General features: G+C 41.0%; 1 protein-coding gene across 1 annotated transcript in view; it reads left to right on the forward strand.

Annotated features, from left to right (window-relative positions):
- Positions 1-20,386, forward strand: part of LOC121929147 (neural-cadherin-like) — a 73,351-nt gene extending 52,965 nt beyond the window's left edge. Inside the window, 11 exon segments of the mRNA XM_042464457.1 lie at positions 2,307-2,521; positions 2,761-2,888; positions 3,318-3,445; positions 5,361-5,484; positions 5,582-5,762; positions 7,174-7,340; positions 8,681-8,945; positions 11,759-11,939; positions 15,103-15,356; positions 17,090-17,244; positions 19,535-20,386. Of these exon segments, the coding sequence (XP_042320391.1) occupies positions 2,307-2,521; positions 2,761-2,888; positions 3,318-3,445; positions 5,361-5,484; positions 5,582-5,762; positions 7,174-7,340; positions 8,681-8,945; positions 11,759-11,939; positions 15,103-15,356; positions 17,090-17,244; positions 19,535-19,933 (2,197 nt within the window). The 3' untranslated portion in view covers positions 19,934-20,386.
- Positions 20,387-22,081: the final 1,695 nt, after the last annotated feature.

The raw sequence follows: 22,081 nt of genomic DNA on the forward strand, positions 1-22,081 counted from the left end.
CCAAAGGAAAAATGAGTATCAACCAAATAATCCATGTGAAGAAGGTGGAATTCCCAGAACAGGCTAGCTAGAATGACGACTTCTCCAGGGACACATATCTCTGAATAACTGTTGAAGAAAAATGGATTCTTTGAAAAATGGGAATGGGAAGTAGAATGGTATATTCTAGGGAATAGAATGGTATATTCTAGGGAATGGTATGTCTGGCTAACTGAGAAAATGGACATGAGCATTCCACATTGCAATATTTTATTTTTGTAGGGAGAAAGAAAAAAGCCTTTTTCCTTTCCTAATTAACTGAAACCTATTTTCATATCTACCCACTAAGCCTTAACACTATCAGCATCATAAGCTGCTCTTTCAGACTGATTGGATCCTTGACCAGAACTTACCTCTGAGGGATTAAACATCTGCTAGACAGGGACGTAGCTAGGATTTTAGGAAGGGGGGGTCAAGACTAAGTGCCACCATTATAATGGGGCTTGGGTGCAGCAGCGCAGCAGCACACACCATTCATTTTTCTAATGGAAGGGGGGTCTGGACCCCAAGACCCCCCCCCTTGGCAACGTCCCTGTGCTGTAATGCTTTGTTTTAGGCCAAGCACATACAAATTTGGTAGGTTGGTATTACACTCCCTGGGCTGCAGGTGAGGGGCTGTGGCTGAGAGATGATGGTTTACCTAAACTTTTTTGTTTGTTTGTTTGTTTTATTTATATACTGCTATTCCAAAGATCATAGCGGTGATCTTAGTCAATGAGATCAGTTGCAGCGAGTCAGGGATTTCTTGATGCAATGTTGACATTTGCATTTATTCCATAGAAGCTCCACTTAGTAGATGTGTTGTCAAATTGCACTGCTGTCCATAAATTGGAACAGTTATACTTTACTTTGTACTTAAGAAGCATTTACATTTGGTTAGCTTCTATGGAGATAGCCAAGGTAGTGTAGTGGTTTGAGCATTGAAGTAGGGTTCCTGGGGACAAGGGTTCGATTTTTGCTCAACTGTGAAAACCCACTGGGTGATCTTAGACAAGTTGCACACTCTCAGCCTTAGAGTAAGGCAATGGCAAACCTTCTCTGAAGAAATCTTGCTAAGAAAACCCTAAGATAGGGTTTCTGGAAGTCAGGGTTGACTTGAAGGCACCTGACAACAGCAACAAAATTGCTACAAAGGGTCACACCATTTGCCCCATGGAAAGAAATCTATGCTTTTTAAACACACATTATTGCTTGTCAAATATATATCACAAGTGCATAATAATGTGCACATCATTGTAAGCACACAGCCTTCTCATGTGTACACAAAACATGAGATAGAGTTTTTTCATGCATTTTGTTCATATATTTTTCAGACCACTAGATGGCAGTCCTGGCTTGCCTAAAGTGAAATCTCTGGTTAAATTTAACTCCCATGACATCTAACAACCAAACAAGAATGAGCTTTCCTCTTCAGGGCTAGTTCTTTGTCTAGGGTTGCCATAGCGCCAGACCTCAAAACCGGGAAAAATGTAGGACAAAATTTTCAAATGTAGGACACACAAACATGTGCCCTACATTTGAAAATTCTGTCCTACATTTTCCCTGGCAATCGCGGCGGGGAGCGGAGGCCAAGCAGCGAGGGAAAGCCTCCACTTAAGGAGGCTTTCCCTCCCCGCCTGGGCCCCGGGCCTCACCACGATCGGAGGCCAGGATCGGGGCCTCTCCTCCTTCCTGGCCCCTGCGGAGGCCAGGAAGGAGGGAGGAGGCTGCAGGGAGGCGGGGAGGTTGGCGTGGCTGCGCCCAAGAGGCGCCGCCTCCCTGCAGCCTCCTCCGCACCAGGCCTCGCTGCCCTCCTTTTCCTCCACGCGACCATGCACGGTGGAGGAGGAGGAGGGCAGCGAGGCCCCAGGGTTGCCCAGCAACCTCGCTGCAACCGGGCTTTTCCTGGTTTTTGGCTGCACCTGTGCCATGACCGGGCAGGTGCAGCCAAAACCGGGGAAAACCCGGTTGCAACCGGGTTATGGCAACCCTATCTTTGTCATAACTTTGTACCTTATTTCTTCCTAGACTAGACACTTCAATATAAAAATTAGTGGGCCTGTTAACTTCAGAATAAAATTATTTTAAAATCTTTTAGATTATTATTTTAGTACCTAACAATGTAGGGAGCTCTCCAGTTTTTATTTTTTGATGTTACTTCTAATGTTTGGAAACTGTCAAGGTGATGGTCACCCCAATCACAGCTCAACACCATACTGACTCTCAATGCATGTTTAGATAAAGGATGAAAGAGCAATTACAACAACACCTTCCATTTATTTCTACAGCTGCAAGTGCCCAAATGCTTTTAATGGGCCAGAATGCCAACAGACACAGCATACATTCCGAGGACATGGATATGCTTGGTTCCCACCCATCAAACCATGCTTCCAGAGCCGAATCTCCTTGGATTTCATTACTGAAATGGCGGATGGTCTTTTGCTTTACAATGGGCCAGTAGCACGTGTGAAGCCAGGGGAAGTGGAGGACTTCATTGCACTAGGTTAAAATCTCAGGGTTCTTTTTTCAACATACATTTTCTAAGATGAAACTGTTTAATGCATCTTCCTCTACCAATCAGAATTTTGCTGGCTGTAGGATAATGCATTAAGTTAATGCCATATATTAGTTTTATGATAAGTGTACATTAAAAGTGCCAAGTCAGGGAAAAAGCATAATAGTTATGCCAGGAAGGGAAACCATCTAACCTGTTTTTTCTCCCTTGTTTTTCTTCTTAAACAGAGCTTTCTGGGGGTGTTCCATCGCTAACATTAAACCATGGCTCTGGGGCATTGTTCTTGAGGCTGTCGGAGAAGGTGAATGTGGCTGATCGTCGCTGGCATAACATAAAAATAATAAGCGATGGAAAGGCGAGTATAAGATCTACCAAAAAATTACTCTCAAAGTTTTGAATTTTAGCATCTAAATTTCCTTTGTGTATGTCTCTCTCTCTCTCTCTCCCTCTCCCTCCCTCCTGTGTATATTTATGTGCCTATATATCTAAATGAAAAAATATATCTAAAATATATCATCCAAAAGATGACCTTCTCAAGCTCTTATTTGGTTGTTAGATATACTATATAACAACCAAATAAGAGTTTGAGAAGGTCATCTTTTGGATTACAGTTCTTAGAATCTGCCTGTCAGCATGGCCAGTGTCAAGAAATCTGTAACTGGATCCTACTTGGGCCCTTGTATTTTTCCTGGGGAGAGGATAGAAATAATGATGATGTTTAATGATGATGATGATGATACTCCTCTACTAGCCACAGTCAAAATGAATATATTTTCCATTTTAGAAAGTACAGCTGATCTTGGACCACTGTGCAAATGTTTCTATTATGAATGATGATGTTGCCCTAAAGGATGTTTCAAAAGTGGATCATTATGTCTGTAAAGTGTCTTCTGAAACTCCAGGAAGTGAAAGGTACGCCCTTGAAATTAAAGCTTTACTGCATAGATTATTCAACTCAAGTTTCAGGTGGATTAATCCAATTCAGATGGATGGGTCTTCAAAGGAGTAGATTTTATTTGTTGGTTCTGAGCCATGTGAGTTAGTGACAACATAGTTAAAGGCAGCCTTTGATTCGGTGGTGAAGTCTAATACTGAGGTACTGAGGGCACTTTGTTATTTGTCAGTTAACCTGTTTCTGTTTGGAGGTTCCCATCATCACCTCCTTGTTACCTGGGCTCCCAATGTGTAAGCAATGATACAGTCCAAACCAGTGGCGTCATGAAGTTTGGTGTCACCCATGATGTCTCTCTCTCATACACATGCCTTGATTTCCTCCTATAGTATGCCATACAGAATCCTTAGTCATTTTTTTGTACTAATGTTACTCATTAATCTTAATTCGTGTATACTACTGAATGTAATGGCAATAGTTGTAGTATGAACAACTAGCAAAATTAAAATTATACTTTTAAATTACAATATCATATGCACAACCTAAATGCATTTACATAAACATATATATAATTTCATGTGGTTGAAGTGAAAACTGGGTAAAATTGTGGTATTTTAAAAGAATTTTTTTAAAAAAAATTAAAAAATTAAATTTAAAAATTTAAAAAATCAGACCTCTTCTTTCTCCTCTCACTAAGCCTCACCCCACTCACCCCACCTCTTCAGCATTTTAATGGGATGCAGGTGAATGCCACTGCCAACAGACAGATGTTTGAGGAGGAGCAGTGTCACCACCCTTACAGTGTCACCTGGTGCAGTCTGTACTCCCCACATCCCTAGTGACACCACTAGTTCAAGCAGGCAGATTTAGCATCAACATTCCACTTAGGCAGGGAATTTCAGTATATTTTAACATGGGAGATGAGCAGGTAGCTTAATGTTCTTCTAGGCTGCTTTATTAAAATGGACATAGAATATAAATAAAATAATATAAATACACACAGTGCCCTTAGCAAAGAAGATAGACTTCTCATTGTCTCTAGGCACATAATTTATATATTGTCTTCACGTTTCATGTAAGGCATCACACATCTTCCATCATATTAGCAACTGTGTAGACTTAACAATTGTATGGAAATTAAGCCTTTATATATCTTCTGGGAGACCACTTTAATTGTAGAATCCTGGGATTTGTATTTTGGTTAGGTATTCAGCCTGGTCTGTCAAAGAGCTCTGGTACCTCAACAAAATACAAATCCCAAGATTCTGTAGGATAAGAGTCATCGCAATTAAAGTGGTGTCAAATTGCGTCAATTCTGCAGTGCGGATACATACCAAGACAGCTATTGCCAGTCAAAGTTGACAATACAGTACTGGCCTGGACAGACAAGTGGTATTGTGTATGAGGCAACTTTCTATGTTCCTATGTTCAGTCATCACATAATTTAGTGATTAGATTATGAACTGGAATGATGAGCAGTAAATTTTGTCCATTAAATAATGAGCACTATATCTTTGTTGTTGTGTGTCTTCAAGTCATTTCCGACTTATGGCAACCCTAAGGTAAACCTATCATGGGGGTTTCTTGACAGAATGTGTTTAGAGGGGGTTTGCCCTTGCATTTCTCTTAGGCTAAAAGCGTGTGACTTGCCCAACATCACCCAATGGGTTTCCATGGCTGAACAAGATTTTAACCTTGATCTCCCAGTGTCCTAGTCCAATAGTTAAACCACTACATGACCCTGCCTCTCAAGCTGGCATTATATCTAGGCATTAGATATTCTTAGAACCAATGATTAGGTGGACAAACAAGCCTAGTAAAAATTGAACAGTGTGGGTACTCATCCACACTATCAAAAAATAGCTTTGCACATTTAGTCTCAACGGTAAGTTAGCTTTTGTTTGCCACTTCTCTAAGTTCTCTTTCTGTTGCTAGATTTCTGAATGTCCACCAGCCTCTCCAGCTGGGTGGGGTAAAGAAGGCCCAGCCCTACCATACATCCCAGAAGCATTTCAGAGGGTTCGTTGGTTGCATTCGGAATATCGTCATCGATAGCCAGGTGAGAGCATGAAAAAGACATGCACCCCACTTCTCAGCTTAATCTAACTCTAGTTGTTTACCTTGATTCTTTTTGCATATATTCTCTGTATGCACAGGTATACAATTTGGAGCACCCTGCAGAGTCTATAAACAGTGCACCAGGCTGTTCTCTGACAGATGGACTGTGCCAGAAAGGTGGGGTACCCTCTTGCGGCACCCATGGCAAATGCATTGGTGACTGGGGCTCTTTTAACTGTGACTGTTTCATTGGCTACATGGGATCAAGATGTGACAAAGGTACAGTTTGCACTGTGGTGGGGGAATGTAGAGGAAATGCGTTGACAGCAGATGTCAAAGATCATTTGACAGTAGATTCATTGTGAGGTAGACCTGGGATAATATTGTTGGACTGGTTATTTTTACAACTATGGTTGTATCTTTGCACTATTCTTGCCCCACCAATCAAGACTCTGTAGTTGAAATTCTTCAGGAAAAAAAAAAATAAAGGCCTAAATTCTGCTGTTAGGTCTGACTAGAGTAAACTCACTGAATAAGTGGGATTTACCTACATGGACTCAGTGTTCAGCAATTGATTGAATGGGTGTATTCTAGCTGAGACTAACCAGAAAGATGCCAGAATAAATTATGACAAGCTAGATCAAATATATAATGCTTTCATTACTTAGTTTTCAGGAATAGGAATTTTTAGATAAAGGAGAAAAGCAAGCAGAGGACTCTGGTATGTATGTATGTATGTATGTATGTATTTATTGGGCAGGAACTTAGGAACTTCAAAGATTAAAATGGAATGTGTTGGAGTTGCTTTTTTCTTTCAAGTAAAGTGTTACTCACTGCATGTTACTTTAAGATCAGCTGATACTAATTAGTAATGTTATTAATACATTGTTGTTGTGTGCCTTCAAATTGCTTCCGACCCATGGCAACCCTAAGGTAACCTTATCATGGGGTTTTCTCAGCAAGATTTTTCAGAGGCAGCGTCCTATTGTCTTCCCTTGAGGCTGAGAGAGTGTGACTTGCTCAAAGTCACCCAGCAGGTTTCATGGCTGAGCTGGGATTTGAACTTGGTCTATGCTATGCTGGATCTCAATACAGTACATTACTTTTTTTATAATATTTCAGAACTGTAAGTTATTAGAACTGCATATTTATTTTACCCAACTAGAAAGCTGCACTGTGGGACAACTGAGAAATTTTCATGCAAGATTTTCCTAGGGAAATGATAAGCATATAAATAAAACTGGGCAAAACGTTACATTGGGTACATACACATGTTGTTTTTGCAACCCTCCACCACTGCAGACTCTTTGGGCACCCTTTTCCTGGTCAAAAAAGTGTGTGTGAGTGAACCACAACTGCAACTGAAAGACCAGCTGGAGCAGCCTTTCTCACCTTTTAAATGGGTTGCATTGCAACGCTGCCATGTACTGTTTTAAATGTTGTAAACCCCCTATTTTTAAAATCAGAAGCAGTTTTCCATTAACTTACATTTCTTTTTTTCCTTTCCTTTCCTTTTTCTCTTTTTCCTTTTTTTGGCATTTGGGGGAATCAAGTGTACTTCTCCTCCCAAATCCTTGTGCAGAAAACTAGTTGCCTATCCCTCATGTAAATGCACAGTGGGTGAATAAGAAATGGAGGAAGGAGACCAGATTATTAAACAGCTTTACTTTGGTGTGTTCTTTACATCCAGCTCTCCCAGAATGGACATTTGGAAAGGATAGCTGGATTCTTTATGAGTTGAAAAGTGTATTTAATGCTTACAACACACACGTTCGACTCTCAGTGCGCACCAGAATGTCATCTAGTACTCTTCTCAGTATGGCATCTACAGATGGGAGTGGATTCATCAGAGTGGAGGTAAACATTTAACAGGTGCTCTATGTGTGTGTTTGTGTGCATATCATGATGCACTTTGGGGTCAATCCAAGGTGGAACCCAAACAAAAAACCCAGGAAAAATATTATTTTCCTAAAACAGACCATATCCTGAAACAATATCTGAAAGCCTCTGTTAAGCCTGAACTGTAAGAGAACTTGGGTTGGGGGTAGATGGGTGGGAGCAATGTTACTTTAAAAAAAAAGAAAAGAAAAGTGGTCATGCAAACAACAGAACAGTTGGATCCACCAAAATCAAAATGTGTTTACTACTTTCTGATGAAAATACACTGATATTTGGGATGATTTATTAATTTTAATGCATGCAAGCATCATTCTACCTTCTTAAAAGCTGCCTCTGGGAAGCTTGAGGCAAGAACAGCACTGAAAGTCATCTACCCCTTTTTGACAGGGGTTAGGGCAGCCTACAGGTTATCAAATGGAGAGGACAAACATAAAATGTATCTAGGTTTATAACCAATGTAAGACAGGTAACACAGGCAGAGCTGCTTATGGTTTCCATCTCAGGGTATATGTGGATCTGCTCCAGATTTCAGTTTGGAGACAGGTTTAAGCACCTTGGATCGCCCCTCTAAGTTTAAACTAAACCCCAAAGCAGTTTCATCATCACACTGACATGAAAACTAGTAGTCAGCAATGGATGTTGGCTAGGGTTGACCAAGTCAAGGGTGGGACTGGGTAACTCTTTGTACTGTAGCTCGAGATGATTTTGTATTGCATCTCCTATTATCCCTCACCATTGGTTACACTGGACTATGGCTAGGGCTGAGAAGAGCTGATCGACCCATATTTTGAGAGTCACAGGTGCCTATCCTTGACAGGTGCCTATCCTTGATGGTGCCCATCAAAGTTCTTTACATGAACAGAACAATGCAAATATATATTTACTTGTGAAATATTATTAGAAATGTATCTGAAATAGAGATTAATCAGTGAACTCAAAACTGGGGTAAGAAAACAGGAAATTGCAAGATTGTCTCTGTTTTTGTTACATTTTTATAAAGATCAGAGGGGTCCCATTAAAAGGAATAGGTACAAGGGGAAGGAGGAGATATATGTAGTGGTTAAAAGTGTGTGTACTGGAGAAAAGAAAAGATTATCATTAGAAATGCAATAAAAGTGTAATAATTCTACTGAAGCACAAGAGATTTTTTTTGTCTCCTAGTTCAGTAGGAAACCAGAGATCTTTGTAATAGAAATTCTAATTTATGAAACATTTTAATTTTTTTAAGATGTTTAGTTGTACACATCTTTTCTAAAGTAATATATATGTGAAGTGCATGGTCTTCTGTCTATTTACAGGTTATTGGTGGACATTTTGGTGTGAGTTTCAATTTGGGAGACAAGAATCATGTGCTTCAGTTGAGCACTGTGCGTATAGACAACGGCCAGTGGGCTGAACTAACCCTAGAGAGGTATCACAATGAATTTTCTTTGCGTATTAATGATGGTGGAGGGGACCATGAGGTATCAGCCATTGTCAGATCAGGAGGACAGTTCAAAATCAATCTGGCAAGCATCGTGCTAGGAAACCGCTTGGCAAATCGTTCAGAAAGTGATTTCCAAGGTAAGGGCTGTGACTAAAGGAATCTGAACAAAAAACTTGAAAACAGCGGAAATTATTCAAACCTTCTTTGAAACATGAAGGGTGGGTAAAGTGCAGCATGCAGACCCCCAGGAAATGCTTCTAAATGTCCCAAAATGTACTCTAGGAAGCATGGAGAACATTTCCACCTTGTTTGGAGGTCCCCTGGGCCAGCCAAGAGTAAAACACAATTTTTGCAAAATTTCCCCAACAAAACTTTTTTTAGCCTCAGAATGCCCCAAATGTCTTTAGGACATGTGGAGTGCATTTTGATCACATTGTGTGGGGGTCCTATGCCAATTTGAAACAGGAAATGACTTCTACTAGCTCCTAAAATGTTGCCTTCTGGGCTAGAAAATGGATTCTTTTAACCACTTTCATCAGAGATGCTGTGAACTGAACAGTGAATGTGGATGCATACAGATATTATGCTCTGCTTCTGAACTTTGGTTCTTATCCATGCTGCGGCAGTTGAATGCAAGTGGTACCAAATGGTTCCCACCATTGCATCACTGCTTCCAGTTCTCCAGCAATGCAGAAACATCAAAGGTGGTGTGTTGGGAATGGTCTTTCATTGCCACTTTATCTTCATCCATTTCTACTTTGAACAGCTTGCCTAGTGCCACATCCAATTGGAAGACCAATTTGTTTCCAGCATGTCTGTGTCAATTCAGCAAAAGAGCCTTTAGATATCTTACCTTTTTTATTGTGACGTAAATTCTAATGGAATAGTCCACTTCATCAAATGCATGTAGCTTCACTTAAGTGTGAAAAAGCCCTTGTCTCTATTCTAGTTTACAAGATGGATATTCCAACTGCTGAACAAAGATTCATCTAGCAGTTCAACTCTATCTTCTCTAGCTTGAACAAGGACAGTGTGGGTTTTTTTTTTAAATCACAATGCATGTGTTAAATCAGTTCAAAAATGTCTGTGTGCCACCCAGCTATTATTTGTCAATGGTCATAATTAAAACAATGATTAATGTTTGTACTTTTTGCATTTCTAATCCCTCTCACTCTGCTGATTACTCTGAATCTTACATCTACTTTTAACTGGCTGGGTGATGCATTTTCTTCTAGTGAGGTTTTTAAAACTTTGTTTTCCATTTTTAATACTTGTATTCACTTGATGTTAATTGTGTTTGTTCAGCTTAATTGCAAGCTGCCTTGAGTCCTATTTTTTGGGAGACACCTTATAAATAAAATCAGTCAAAGAAAGATTGTGTAGGTGACCTAGGGCCCCATTCTCACTGGCACTTTTGCGTGGAAGGAACTGGGAAGCTTTGGTTTCTCTCCCTGAGTCCCTCTGGAAACAAGTGCTGACTACCAGTCAGGGTATTTTAACCCTGAATGGCCTCTTGGAGAATTAGGGTTTAAAATGAAGGTGCCTGGCTGTCAATCAAATGTAGTTCCGGGATTGTCATAGGTGACATTTCCAGCACTCATTGGGCCATCGGAAGTGTGCTTCCCCCCATTTTTTTTAAAGAACCAGGCGCCAGAATGTGCACATTTTGTCAAATTTAAAAACCTCTTGTGTGTGTGTGTTGGCATTTTGGTCAGTACAGGTTATGATCTGCCCTTGACCCTGTTTTCAACCCCAAAATGCAAGCTAATGCCATCTCTGCATCCTGTATCTTCCCTCCTTGCCATCCCAGAATGCCTCATACACATGTAGTAGTAGTAGTAGTAGTAGTAGTAGTAATAATAATAATAATAATAATAACAACAACAACAACAACAATAATAAATTCCTCACCTCGGAATGCCAGAAAAGGATGTGATGCCATGCATTCTTTGCTTTTCCTAGGCTACCCCTGAATTCCTTAGAGACAGTAGTAAAAGCATTCTGTGTATCTATTTGCCAATTTGCCAAATTGGAAAGAGAAACATAACATTCGCAAAGGAAAAAAAGTCTTGCAAAGTGCCCTTTGCAGCATTTCCCCTTTGCTGGAAGTGAGGAAATGAAAGGGAAAGTGGACAATCAGCTAGCCATGTTCTATCTAATATATAGCTACCTGAAGCAAAAACCATGCGCATACACTGCCAAAAATAATTTAAAAAAAATAAAATAAAAAGAGAAAGGTCCCTGGTGGAGAGCGGAGGCTTGGCTTGCTCTGTTCCTCTGACCTGGCCTGAATTTACCCTTCCTCCTGCTTACTATATAACTATCTATATATCTATTACAAAAACCATGCACATTTTTTGCCAAACATAATTTAAAAAATAAAAAGGAAAAGCTGCCTGGTGTAAGCTCCATTCGTGCCCTCCCTCTGACCTGTCCTGAATTGACCCTTCCTCCTGCCACTTCCTCCTCCTCCTCCGTCACTTTCTCCAGTTCCCCCCTCTGTCTTCCCTCTGACTGCCCTCTGCAGCCCCCATCAGTCACCCCGATTCCCCCTTTTTTGCTTCTTGTCATTTGCCTCCTGTCAGATTCCTCTTTTTTGCATCCTTACTCTGTCTCTTTCCTCCTCCTCCTCCTCCTCCCCGATGAAGGGAGGGAATGCCCTGCCCACTGCCCTCCCTCTGACCTAAATCCCTCCCTGAACTGGCCCTGATCATGATCGAGGGCAAGTTCATATTCGGAGAACCCGGGTTTTTTCCAAAAGAAACGGCTTTTGCCCCAATTCTAAATGACCTGCGCTAAGGGGCATTTGTCATGAAACGCTTGTGCATGCCTCGAAATGTATTGTGACAGATTCGGGGTGAATATGAACTTCACGTGGAAGAATCGATTTCTGATCCGGGGTAAAGTGTAATCTGAATGGCCCCTAGATCTGTCTTCTATCTCCTTCCAGGCTGTATGAGGGATGTCCGTCTGAATGGCCAGCCTCTTCTTGTAGATGGTAAAAGCACTGAATACAGCTTCATTGTGGAACAGGAGGGCATTACCATAGGCTGCCATTCCAACTCCTGCAGCAATCAGCCCTGTTACAATCCTTTCCACTGCGTAGATCTGTGGAGGAAGTATGAATGCAGGTATGCACTTTTGTGTGGTCTTGTTTTCTTTTTTACTTAAAGTCCAGTTTTCTGAAAGGAAATTTCTTCTATTTCCTAAGACAAACACACAGCATGCGCACACACAAACAACCATGCTGAGCATCACTGGTGGTGTCAGGCTCTGTGATTACTATATTTATTTAATTACTTTATTTATATGCTGCCTCTCTCCCAAAGTGGGACTCAAGGCGGCTTCCAAATTATATTTCAACATTAGGTGTTAAAAACTACTCTATTTTGGACACAATGAAGATTTCATGCTTTTATAAACAGAAAAACCATCCATGTATCTTATTTAGTATTGAATGTTTAACAATACTGTGAAGCTCCCCTATTGCCACACTGCATTTGCTTGAAAAAAAAATGCTCTTTTTGGATTGTAGCCCCCATGATCCCTCAGGTAGCACAGCCACTGACAGCATATATAAGGTGCAGCAAATGGGCAAGGAGAAATCCTGTCCCTTTCTGCTTCTTGGTATAGTGGGCCTCCTGTCTCTGTCTGAAACACTTTGTACTTCTGTGGTTGGGAGGGAGGTGTGGCTGTTTAGCTTTTCGATATCATATTTTCCTGGGACTAGTACCTGTTGCCACTTTAGATTCTGTGACAGCCATGGGTCTAGGGTAGAGCGACCAACACACAGCCTGTGGGCCAACAAGGCTGTTTTTGCAGCCCTCAAACAACATTAACAAATTTCAACAAGACACAAAAACCTTGTTTCTTGCTTGCTAAAGGGGCTTTCCTAGAATGTTGCTGAATTTTGGTGGCACAGCAGTAGTAGGGGAAAGGTGATATCCCATGGGGAGTTCTAGAGTAGGTTTGGGGACCAAGAACCACTAATGTTGTCCAGACCTGGTCAAGGGCATCCCCATTCCAAATTGGCATCCTACAGATGTGTTGGATGATAAAACCAATCATCCCGATGCTCATAGGAGATGTATCCTAACACATCTGGAGAATACCAGTTGGGGACACTTGAGTTGGTCTAGGGCAGGGATGGGTAAAGTGTGGGCCATAGTTGGCAGATGGATCCGGAAGGCCATTTTATAATAATAATAATAATAATAATAATAATAATAATAATAATAATAATAAATTTATTTATATACCACCCTTCTATAAACCAGGACAGTGTACAACATGTATATCATATACAGCAAGTACAATTAAAATAGCAAATTCATTAAAACAAATACATTAAAAACATTCTGGCCAGCTTGCCACTGCTGACATAGGGGGGGGGGGGAGAGACTAATTGGAGCCTGTGTCAGGGAATGCTTGTGTGAACAAGAAAGTCTTCAGCTCCTTCTTGAACTGGGCCAGGGAGGTGGCCGAGTGGAGCTCAATGGGCAGAGAGTTCCAGAGGGTCGGGGCCGAGATGGTAAAAGTCCTCCTAGATGTGGAAGCTAGTCTGGCCCCTGGAACCCTCAATAGCTGCTGCCCAGATGTTCTGAGGGTGCGGGGCGGATTGTATGGGGAGAAGCGGTCCTCAAGGTATCCTGGGCCCAAGCCATTTAGGGCTTTATAGGTAATAACCAACACCTTGTATTGTGCCTGGAAGCGAATAGGCAGCCAGTGCAGATCTTTGAGCACTGGTGTTATATGACTGGCTCTGGACTGGCTGCCATATTCTGCACTAGTTGTAGCTTCCGAGTGTGGTACAAGGGTTGCCCCATGTAGAGCGCGTTGCAGAAGTCCAAACAAGAGGTTACCAGAGCATGTACTACCGTTTCAAGGTCCCTCTGGCCCAGGTAGGGACGCAGCTGGCGAATCAGCCGAAGCTGATAACAGGTGCTCCTGACCGTCGCATCCACCTGAGATGTAAGGTTGAGCGACGAATCAAGGAGCACCCCCAGACTGCACACGGAGTCCTTCACAGGAAGCATGATCCCATTCAGGACAGGTGGAACCACTGCCATCCCCGGGCCAGGGGAAACTATCACGAGCACCTCCGTTTTTTCTGGATTCAGACTGAGTCGGTTTTCCATCATCCAGCCCATTACCGACTCCAGACAGGCCACGAGAGGAGAGATGCCATCCCCAGTCACTGCATCAGTCAGAGACATAGAGAAGACTATTTGGGTGTCATCAGCGTACTGATAACCCCGCGTCCCATGTCTCCGGATGATCTCTCCCAGCGGTTTCATGTAAATGTTGAAAAGCAAGGGAGACAGAATGGCTCCTTGAGGGATCCCAGATGTAAGGGCCCTCTTATTGGAGCACACGTCTCCCAGCTGCACCATCTGAACCTCCCAGAGAGGTAGGATCGGAACCACTGGAGCGCAGTGCCACCGATTCCCACCTCTACCAGGCGCTCCAGAAGGATACCATGGTCTATGGTATCGAAAGCCGCTGAGATGTCCAAGAGCACCAACAGGAACACGCTTCCCCTGTCAATGCCCAGACGGAGATCATCGACCAAGGCGACCATGGCCGTCTCAACCCTGTAGCCCGCCCGAAAGCCGGTTTGAAATGGGTCCAGATAATCCGCTTCGTCCAAGATCGATTGAAGCTGGATTGCAACCGCCCTCTCGATCACCTTCCCCAAAAATGGCAGTAGCGAAACTGGCCTATAATTATTATGCATCAGGGGGTTGAGGGAGGGCTTTTTAAGCAGCAGTTTTACAATGGCCAATTTTAAGCTGGATGGAAATTGCCCGTCCCTCAAAGATGTATTTATGATCCGGTGTAACAATGAGGTTACCACCGGTCCCCCCTGAGCCGCTAGCCATGAGGGACAGGGATCGAGAGAGCAGGTTGTCTTCTGAACGCTTCCAAGGATCTTGTCCACATCATCGGTACTAACCGACTCAAACTGATCCAGTTTAATGGAGTCCACAGAGGCTCTGGACGCCTCTACTCTAGATTCTGCCCTAATGCCGGTGTTAAGACCCTCGCTTATCCGAGAGGTTTTATCCGCGAAGAAGTTGTTAAATTGGTCACAGCAGGCCTTAGAAGGTTCAAGGATCTGGTTCAGGGCAGGAGGGAGCTGAGTTATAGCCTTCTCAATGCCATTTAAATCTGTGGGTCCTCAAACTGCATGCTGAGAATCTTGTTCTGGGGAGGGCTTTCAGATCTTTGGCCAAATACCGAGCATGTATATAATGTATTTGTCTTTTTCAAACGGTGGGTTTCTTCCTTTAGATGTCCAGCTGGAAAAGTAGAAGTGACAGATAATCTGACTGGCCTTAAACAGTGCACCTCATCACCCTGTGGCCACTGGAACTGTAGGAATGGTGGTACCTGTGTGGCCCAGTCTCGGGACAAATACGTCTGCCAATGTCCTGAAGGCTATAAAGGAAAATGGTGTGAAGTAAGCCCTGTAAAAGCGGGGCGACCAGTAGGACTCAGCTCTGGTTCCATCTTGGCTATCAGCATGTGCCTGCTTGTTTTTTTAGGTAGGAACATTTGACTTCTCTTATGTTATGTTACTGCATGCTGTCTCATGGAAATGCTCCCCATCAGTGCCTCTGGGTTCTCCCACTGATTAACATCTTGGCTAGTAAAGATACTCCATGGGGGTCTTGGCCAGAATTTGGAAACATTACTGTTTTGGACAACACCTCCCAGAATCTCATAGCCAGCTGTGGCCATTTTTACCCCGCCTCTCCCACAGGATTGATAAAATACAGTAAAATACAACATATATTAAAATAGATTCTATTATCCCCCCCAACTATACATAATAAAATATTTGTAAACAATTAAAATAGTCAACAGTCAAAGCCAGTCAGAGACAGAGGACAGGCAATTTTGGGTGTTCTCTGTGATAATCTATGTCCATGGGAGACTGAGTGAATTATTCAGGGAAGGCCTGTTGGAAGAGATCCATCTTGACAGCTCTTTTGAAGCTGTCAAGGTTGGTAATATTCCGGATCTCTTCTTACAGACCATTCCATAGTTTGGGAGCAGCAGATGAGAAGGCCCTCTGGGTAACTGCAATCAACCTGGTATTTATTGGTTGTAAAAGGTTTTTCCCAGAGGACCTAAGTGTGCAGGGCAGATTGTATGGAAGAAGGCAATCCCGCAGATAAGTTGGGCCCAAGCCATATAGGGCTTTAAAGGTGATAACCAACACCTTGTACTGTGCCCAAAAACTAATAGGCAGCCAGTGAAGAGATTTTAAGGTGGGAGTAATGTGGTCACTTCTAGCTGTTCCGGTGATCACTCTGGATGCCATATTTTGGACTAATTGAAGTTTCTGGACTAGGCACAAGGGTAGCCCCATGTAGAGTGCATTACAGAAATTGAGTAAGTAAAACACTGTTTACTTTACTTACTGTAAGACATTAAGAGCAAGGAAGGTGCATGCATTCTAATAAATATGCTACAACTGTCAACTCAAGACATTTGCACTGTTCAGCCTTTTCTGAATGAGCTATCATAGTCCTTTGAATAGGGAGATTTCATGATTGTACAAAGACTCTCCATCCTCCTGAAAGTCTTCAGAAAATTTCTGAACAGTACATTATTAAGACTGTGATATAGAGCTGTATGCATACACTCAGCTCTACAAAGGGGCTTATTGTCCCACATATCTAGATAGCAAGAGAACATGATGTGAACTGGCAGAGGCTGCCTCACTACTTTAACTTTGTGTGCAAGTCTTTGAAACCTGTGGTTCAAAACTGAACTCAGCTTTAAATGAATTCTCGACTGTTTTGGAATGAAGCTAAAAGCCTCCCTCCAAACAGTGTACATGTCTCGGAAAAGTAATGACTCAGTTAATTTATAAAACCATTTTAATCTTCATTAAAACAGTGTTTTACTTACTTTGGGTATCTTATTTACTCAGGATTGGTGAAAGGCCAGAGACTGGCCAAAATGCCTTCTATTTAAATGTCCTAGTGGATTCCTGTAGGTAAGTAAAATACCCTTTTAATGAAGCTTGCTTTTAAGATATAGATGATTCATTACCTTCCTGAAACGTGTACCTTTGTTTATTAGACCCTTAAATTAAAGCATTGCATTTCTTCCTTAGAAATATAAACATTAAATGCTAGCTTATTTTACTCAGGTTGCTTTTATATTAGAAAAACAATGCTGTTGCAATTTGCAGATTATAATAAGTATGTCTTATAACAAATACTGCTTATGACAAATTCTGTCTCTCTTGTTATACCTTCATCAGGTTTATTAGTCTCTTATACTGTGTGGAGTCAGTGGGGGAGATCAAGATTTCGGAAGGGAGGAATTTACCACATTCCCGAGGAACATGAAAGTTGGGAAGATGTTAGAGAAAATGTCTTCAATTATAATGAGGAAGGAGGAGGGGAGCATGACCTGGTATGGTTTTGCATGATCTGGTATGGCATCACTACAGCATTTTAAATTATTAATAGCCCAGATTCAATTATGCATCAGAGATGTAAATAGGGGACATGATTGTGAATCTTTCTGTCAGGAGAAAAGCTTAGAAAGGTGAAATCATTTGCAGGAATTAACAGTCCTATAAATTAGAGGTGGACAGCTGTGTCCTTTTGGATGTTGCTGTAATGCAACTGCTATCAGGCCTAATCACTATATGAAGAATGCTAAGAGTGGTAGTTCAACAACAACTGAAGGGTCTCAACTGTTCACCCATGGGGAAATAAGCACCATTATTCATTGGTGTTTGCTCTTGGGCAAGCATATTTAGGACTGTAGCTCTGGTTGTTTTTAATGACAACCCATGCTACATTCACAGTCCCCAAGCTTTATCATGCAATTTACCTAACCTGTAATCATGTTATAACCCTGTTATGTAGTTCTTAGGGGACAACAAAACAGGGGGGTTATAAGGCACTGGCATGGCACATTGGATGCATAACTTGTAAAGTAGGGAGTGTGGATCTGACCCCATAGTCTGAATCGTGATAGTGGGAGGGTTAGTCACAGTTCTTTCCTGAGTAATGACAGGAAATAACTGTTCCCTACAAAATTCCGTTTTCCCTTGACTTCTATTCCAAACTCTGTCATAAACTTTATGACTTTGCTAACATTCCCTTTGAACCTTCCAGACCCTGGTCCCTTAGCATCCTTGATCATCTCCCTCCTCAATTGTTTTTTCTCAGGCAAATGATGAGAGTTCTGATAGACAAGGGAATTTTTCAATTTACACAATTATAGCACTATGAGCCCACTTCTTTGAATTTAGAATTCTTGGCCGGAAAACTCTAATGCCTCACCAAAGTGCAATCCCAATAATTCCAAAGGTTGCAGCTAAGGTATTTCAAGGAATCATAGCACTCTTAATAGTGTAGTGTAAAAGGGATCCAGGATTTTATAGAGGAGAACTTCTAGCCCTTCAAATGTTTTGTCCTGCTACAATCATTGGCTCTATCCAGAATTGCCAGAATTAAGGGATTGTAAGAGTTGCAATCCAAAATGTATGGGAACTCCACGTTTCCCAGACCTTCCTTGTCACATGTTGTTTATCTTCCTTTTTTTTTAAAAAAAATCATTGTCCCATCCCTTTGAGTACTCCAGGCTTGGCTCTGGAAGGTGGTGAGGTAGACCAGCAAAAGGTCTATCACTCCACCATTCTCTTTCTGGGTGGAGCAATCCTCCCCATCCCCAAAAGGTTAATGGCAGGATGAGAGAGTTCTCAGTTTACATGACCTGCTTCTTCCAGGTTAAGGGGGTTAAGATTGCCCTGTCCAAGAAGCCCCCAAAATCCAAGAGCCAGGCCTGGAGTACTCGCAATTATTATTGGTCGCCACATATAAAGGAGGAGATAAAACTGAATACAATGCTTTCAGCTGATGCTAAACCAACACTGAGTAGACAAGGTACTTAATTATCAATCCCGTCTTGTTGTATGTGATATTAATTGCCTTTGTGCATTTCAAGTGGTGGTGTTTGTCCTTGTCCTTGTTGTGTGAAATCATTCTATGAACTTGCTCCAGGATTGGAGTTTTGCTGGCCAATTCCTCTTAAAGGATCTCTGAAAACTTTTTCATATAATAAACTTCCTAAGAATTTGCTCTCCTTTTGTGAAGAAAAAAAATCACTGCAATATAATTTACGAGGTGTCATTCTAATCATTAGTACATAGTTTGTGTGCCATTATATACAGTGGCTGGCAACTTACAGTAGGGAAAATATCAGTAGGAATTGATTGTATGAAGTTGCATTGATGGGAGGTGAAGAAGGGGATAATATGCATAGTACTGCCATCTATATGACTCTGTTTATTATTGAAATTGACTTTGGTTCAGTGGACAGAAAATTGAATTTGGACCTGGTAGACCCAGGTTCATTTCATTTCCATTTATTACGGCAAATAGCCTGCATAAACCCAGGTTCAAATTCCTTCACTTGCCACAGCCTGATTGTGTTCAGGTTAAAGATGCCCCCCTCTTTTGTATGGTCTGAAGGACAAGTTGTGGTTTCTCTGCTTTGCAAAACAAGACAGAAAGTGATTGACATGCCCTTCAGGTCATTAGGATGATAAACACAAAAGGGAGTAAGCATTTGAAAAATGTGAAGTGCTGTATAAAATGATTTTTAAAATACTAAAATAATACAATTATATTTTATTATTGATAACAGTATTTGTTGTTTCTTTTTTCTTCCTTCTATTCCCCATCCTCAGAGTGTGTATAATATAGATACACTAATGAAACCTGTACAAATCATACCTCAGTTTTCCTCAGGAACTGCTGCTCCAGTCCTCAGATCACATTCGGGACCACAAAGAAACCTCCACGAGAATCCTGCATGCTTGAGAGAAACTCTTTCATTGGTTACCAGTGTCTTAGACTTCAAGCATTGTATATCTCAAATAATACAGAATGCAGACAAGGATTTGCAGAGTCTTCCAACAGACAGCATGCATGTCTATTGCTTAGAGGGCCAGGGCTCTCTCAGTGGAAGTTTGAGTTCCTTAGAGACCTCCAGCACAGAGGAAGATTTAAATTATGATTGTCTCAGTGAATGGGGATCAAAGTTTGTAAAGCTAAAACAGTTATATGAACGAACTGAAAAGTTCTAAAACATGGAGTCATGAACCTAACATACTGCTTGTGAGATGGAAGCCTCCTCCTAGACTGTACTTAAGAAGCTGTTTACTAAAAATGAGTTTTTAATTTGTTACAGTATTTGACAGTATTAAACAAATTATTCTGTTTATTAATGATGATCATTTGGGAACAGTACCTTAGAGTGGCTGATCTCACCTTCCCTTGAATGATCTGAATATAAGGTTTTTATGTGTACTGTATAAATAAAGCTAGAGGGATATTTGTTGTCACAATGTTTCATGATAGCTTTGAAATAAATTTTGTACTGTAGTACCTGTACTGAAATAGCATGAAGTATTTCTAATGTGTGAATCTTTAGTAATATTCTGTAGGTGCAGATATTGACATTTCTGTTATCTTGTCTTATTTAATCGTATTAAACCCAAATTTTTGCATAGCTATTGTAAAATATATTTGTATACTTGTTTCATTGTCTGTCTCAGTTTTTCTAGTTCAGCTTCATGTTTCATACTTACTGTATGGCAAAGCATTATGTACATATTAGGGCCAGTTCTTCCTGCAAGGGATGAGTGCAGGGAGTCAGACTCCGGGTCACTTTTTCCAGATAAGCAGGAGGAGGCGAGAATATAGATACTAACTTCTATGGAAATAAAAAATACAAAGTATATACATCATTCATATGAAATCTGTGGGTGCTGACGGAATATGGTCAGATTACAGTATATGTATACTTCAGTTTGGTGCAGCTTTTCTAAGTCAATATTCGGCAAGGGCATGCACATTTTTTGTTGTTGAAAATGTATTATATTATCAGGATTGGGAACAGTAAAGCCAGCAATGGACTAGACTGAGCTAGAAATGGAAGGGCTCATTGCTTCTCCTCATCTGCCCCATAGGCTTGGGCAGAGATAAGATCACTCTTGCTAGATCATTGTGAATTGTTCCCCTTGCAGTGTCTTTAAAGCCAGCTGGGAGCTATAAGTTATATAAGTGATGACCTTCGCTACTAAATGTATTTTCTGATAGAATGAGAATTAATGAAACACAAGCATTTTTTTCCAATAAAATGAGCCCTAGCATTTTAAACCATGTCAAAAACAAGAATGAGATGAAATCACAAGATTTCAAAACACATGAAATATTTCTGTATTGTTTGTGCTTGTTTGCCATGCCTTTTCGCTATTATTCATTTCAACTATGAAAAAATAAAAATCTAATCTAAGGGAGGGAAACCCCCCCAAATCAGACAAATAAAAGTCAGCAACCTGTACTATCATTCTTTGGGGAAACACATTATCCCTTAGTTCATGTGCATACAGTCATAAGTGTGCATCATTGCACAGACATCGAAGGAAACACATACCTTGACATGTGAAAATGTACATTAGTAGAAGTAGAAATAAATCTCTCTTTATTATATTTTTAGTCTGCCCTTCAATGCTGTGTATCTAATTCCACATTGATCCTCCCAACAACCTTGTAAAATTCATTGGGCTAATAAAAATAATTTGCCCAAAGTCATTCAATTTATTAATTTTTATTGTTTATATATTATTTGTATAGCTCACTCAATAGCTGAAGCCCAGAGAAGCTTACAACAACATTACAAACTACAGTACAGTATACAGTTATTAATACATCATAAAACACAAAACCCCACAATTTCATAATCAGAAGAACACTGCAGTGCAAACAACTATCGTAACCTTTCTAGGATCTCTATTATCAAAACACCTAGTAAAATTTAAAATGTTTTAAAGCAAGAGTGGGCAAAGTATGAGTCACAAGCCAGCTGTGGCCTCCCGATCCCTCCATTTTATTTTAATTTTTTATTTTTTGGCAAACATTTTATCCGCCAGAATGGCTATCGGGTATTTAGAGCTGTGGAGAAGCATTTCCCTATGTTCTGGGGCTATTGGTTTTTAAAGATCCCCTACCGGACCTACGTTTGTCCAGCTCCATCCCTAATACAGCAAATTCATCCATATACCTAGAGAATACAAGGAGCCTTTTTGAGTTGGAAAATTGTGGATGTCAGAGCAATGGAAGGATGCTGTCCACAATGGCCAGTGTGAGCTATGTGTACCTTCTAGAAGTTGCCCGGCACTGTTTTAAAATTATGCCAAGAGGTTGCCCATGGAGGGGTTTTATTTTACAGT

Source organism: Sceloporus undulatus, chromosome 4 (genome assembly GCF_019175285.1).
Source record: "Sceloporus undulatus isolate JIND9_A2432 ecotype Alabama chromosome 4, SceUnd_v1.1, whole genome shotgun sequence".
In the NCBI taxonomy this organism is placed as follows: domain Eukaryota; kingdom Metazoa; phylum Chordata; class Lepidosauria; order Squamata; family Phrynosomatidae; genus Sceloporus; species Sceloporus undulatus.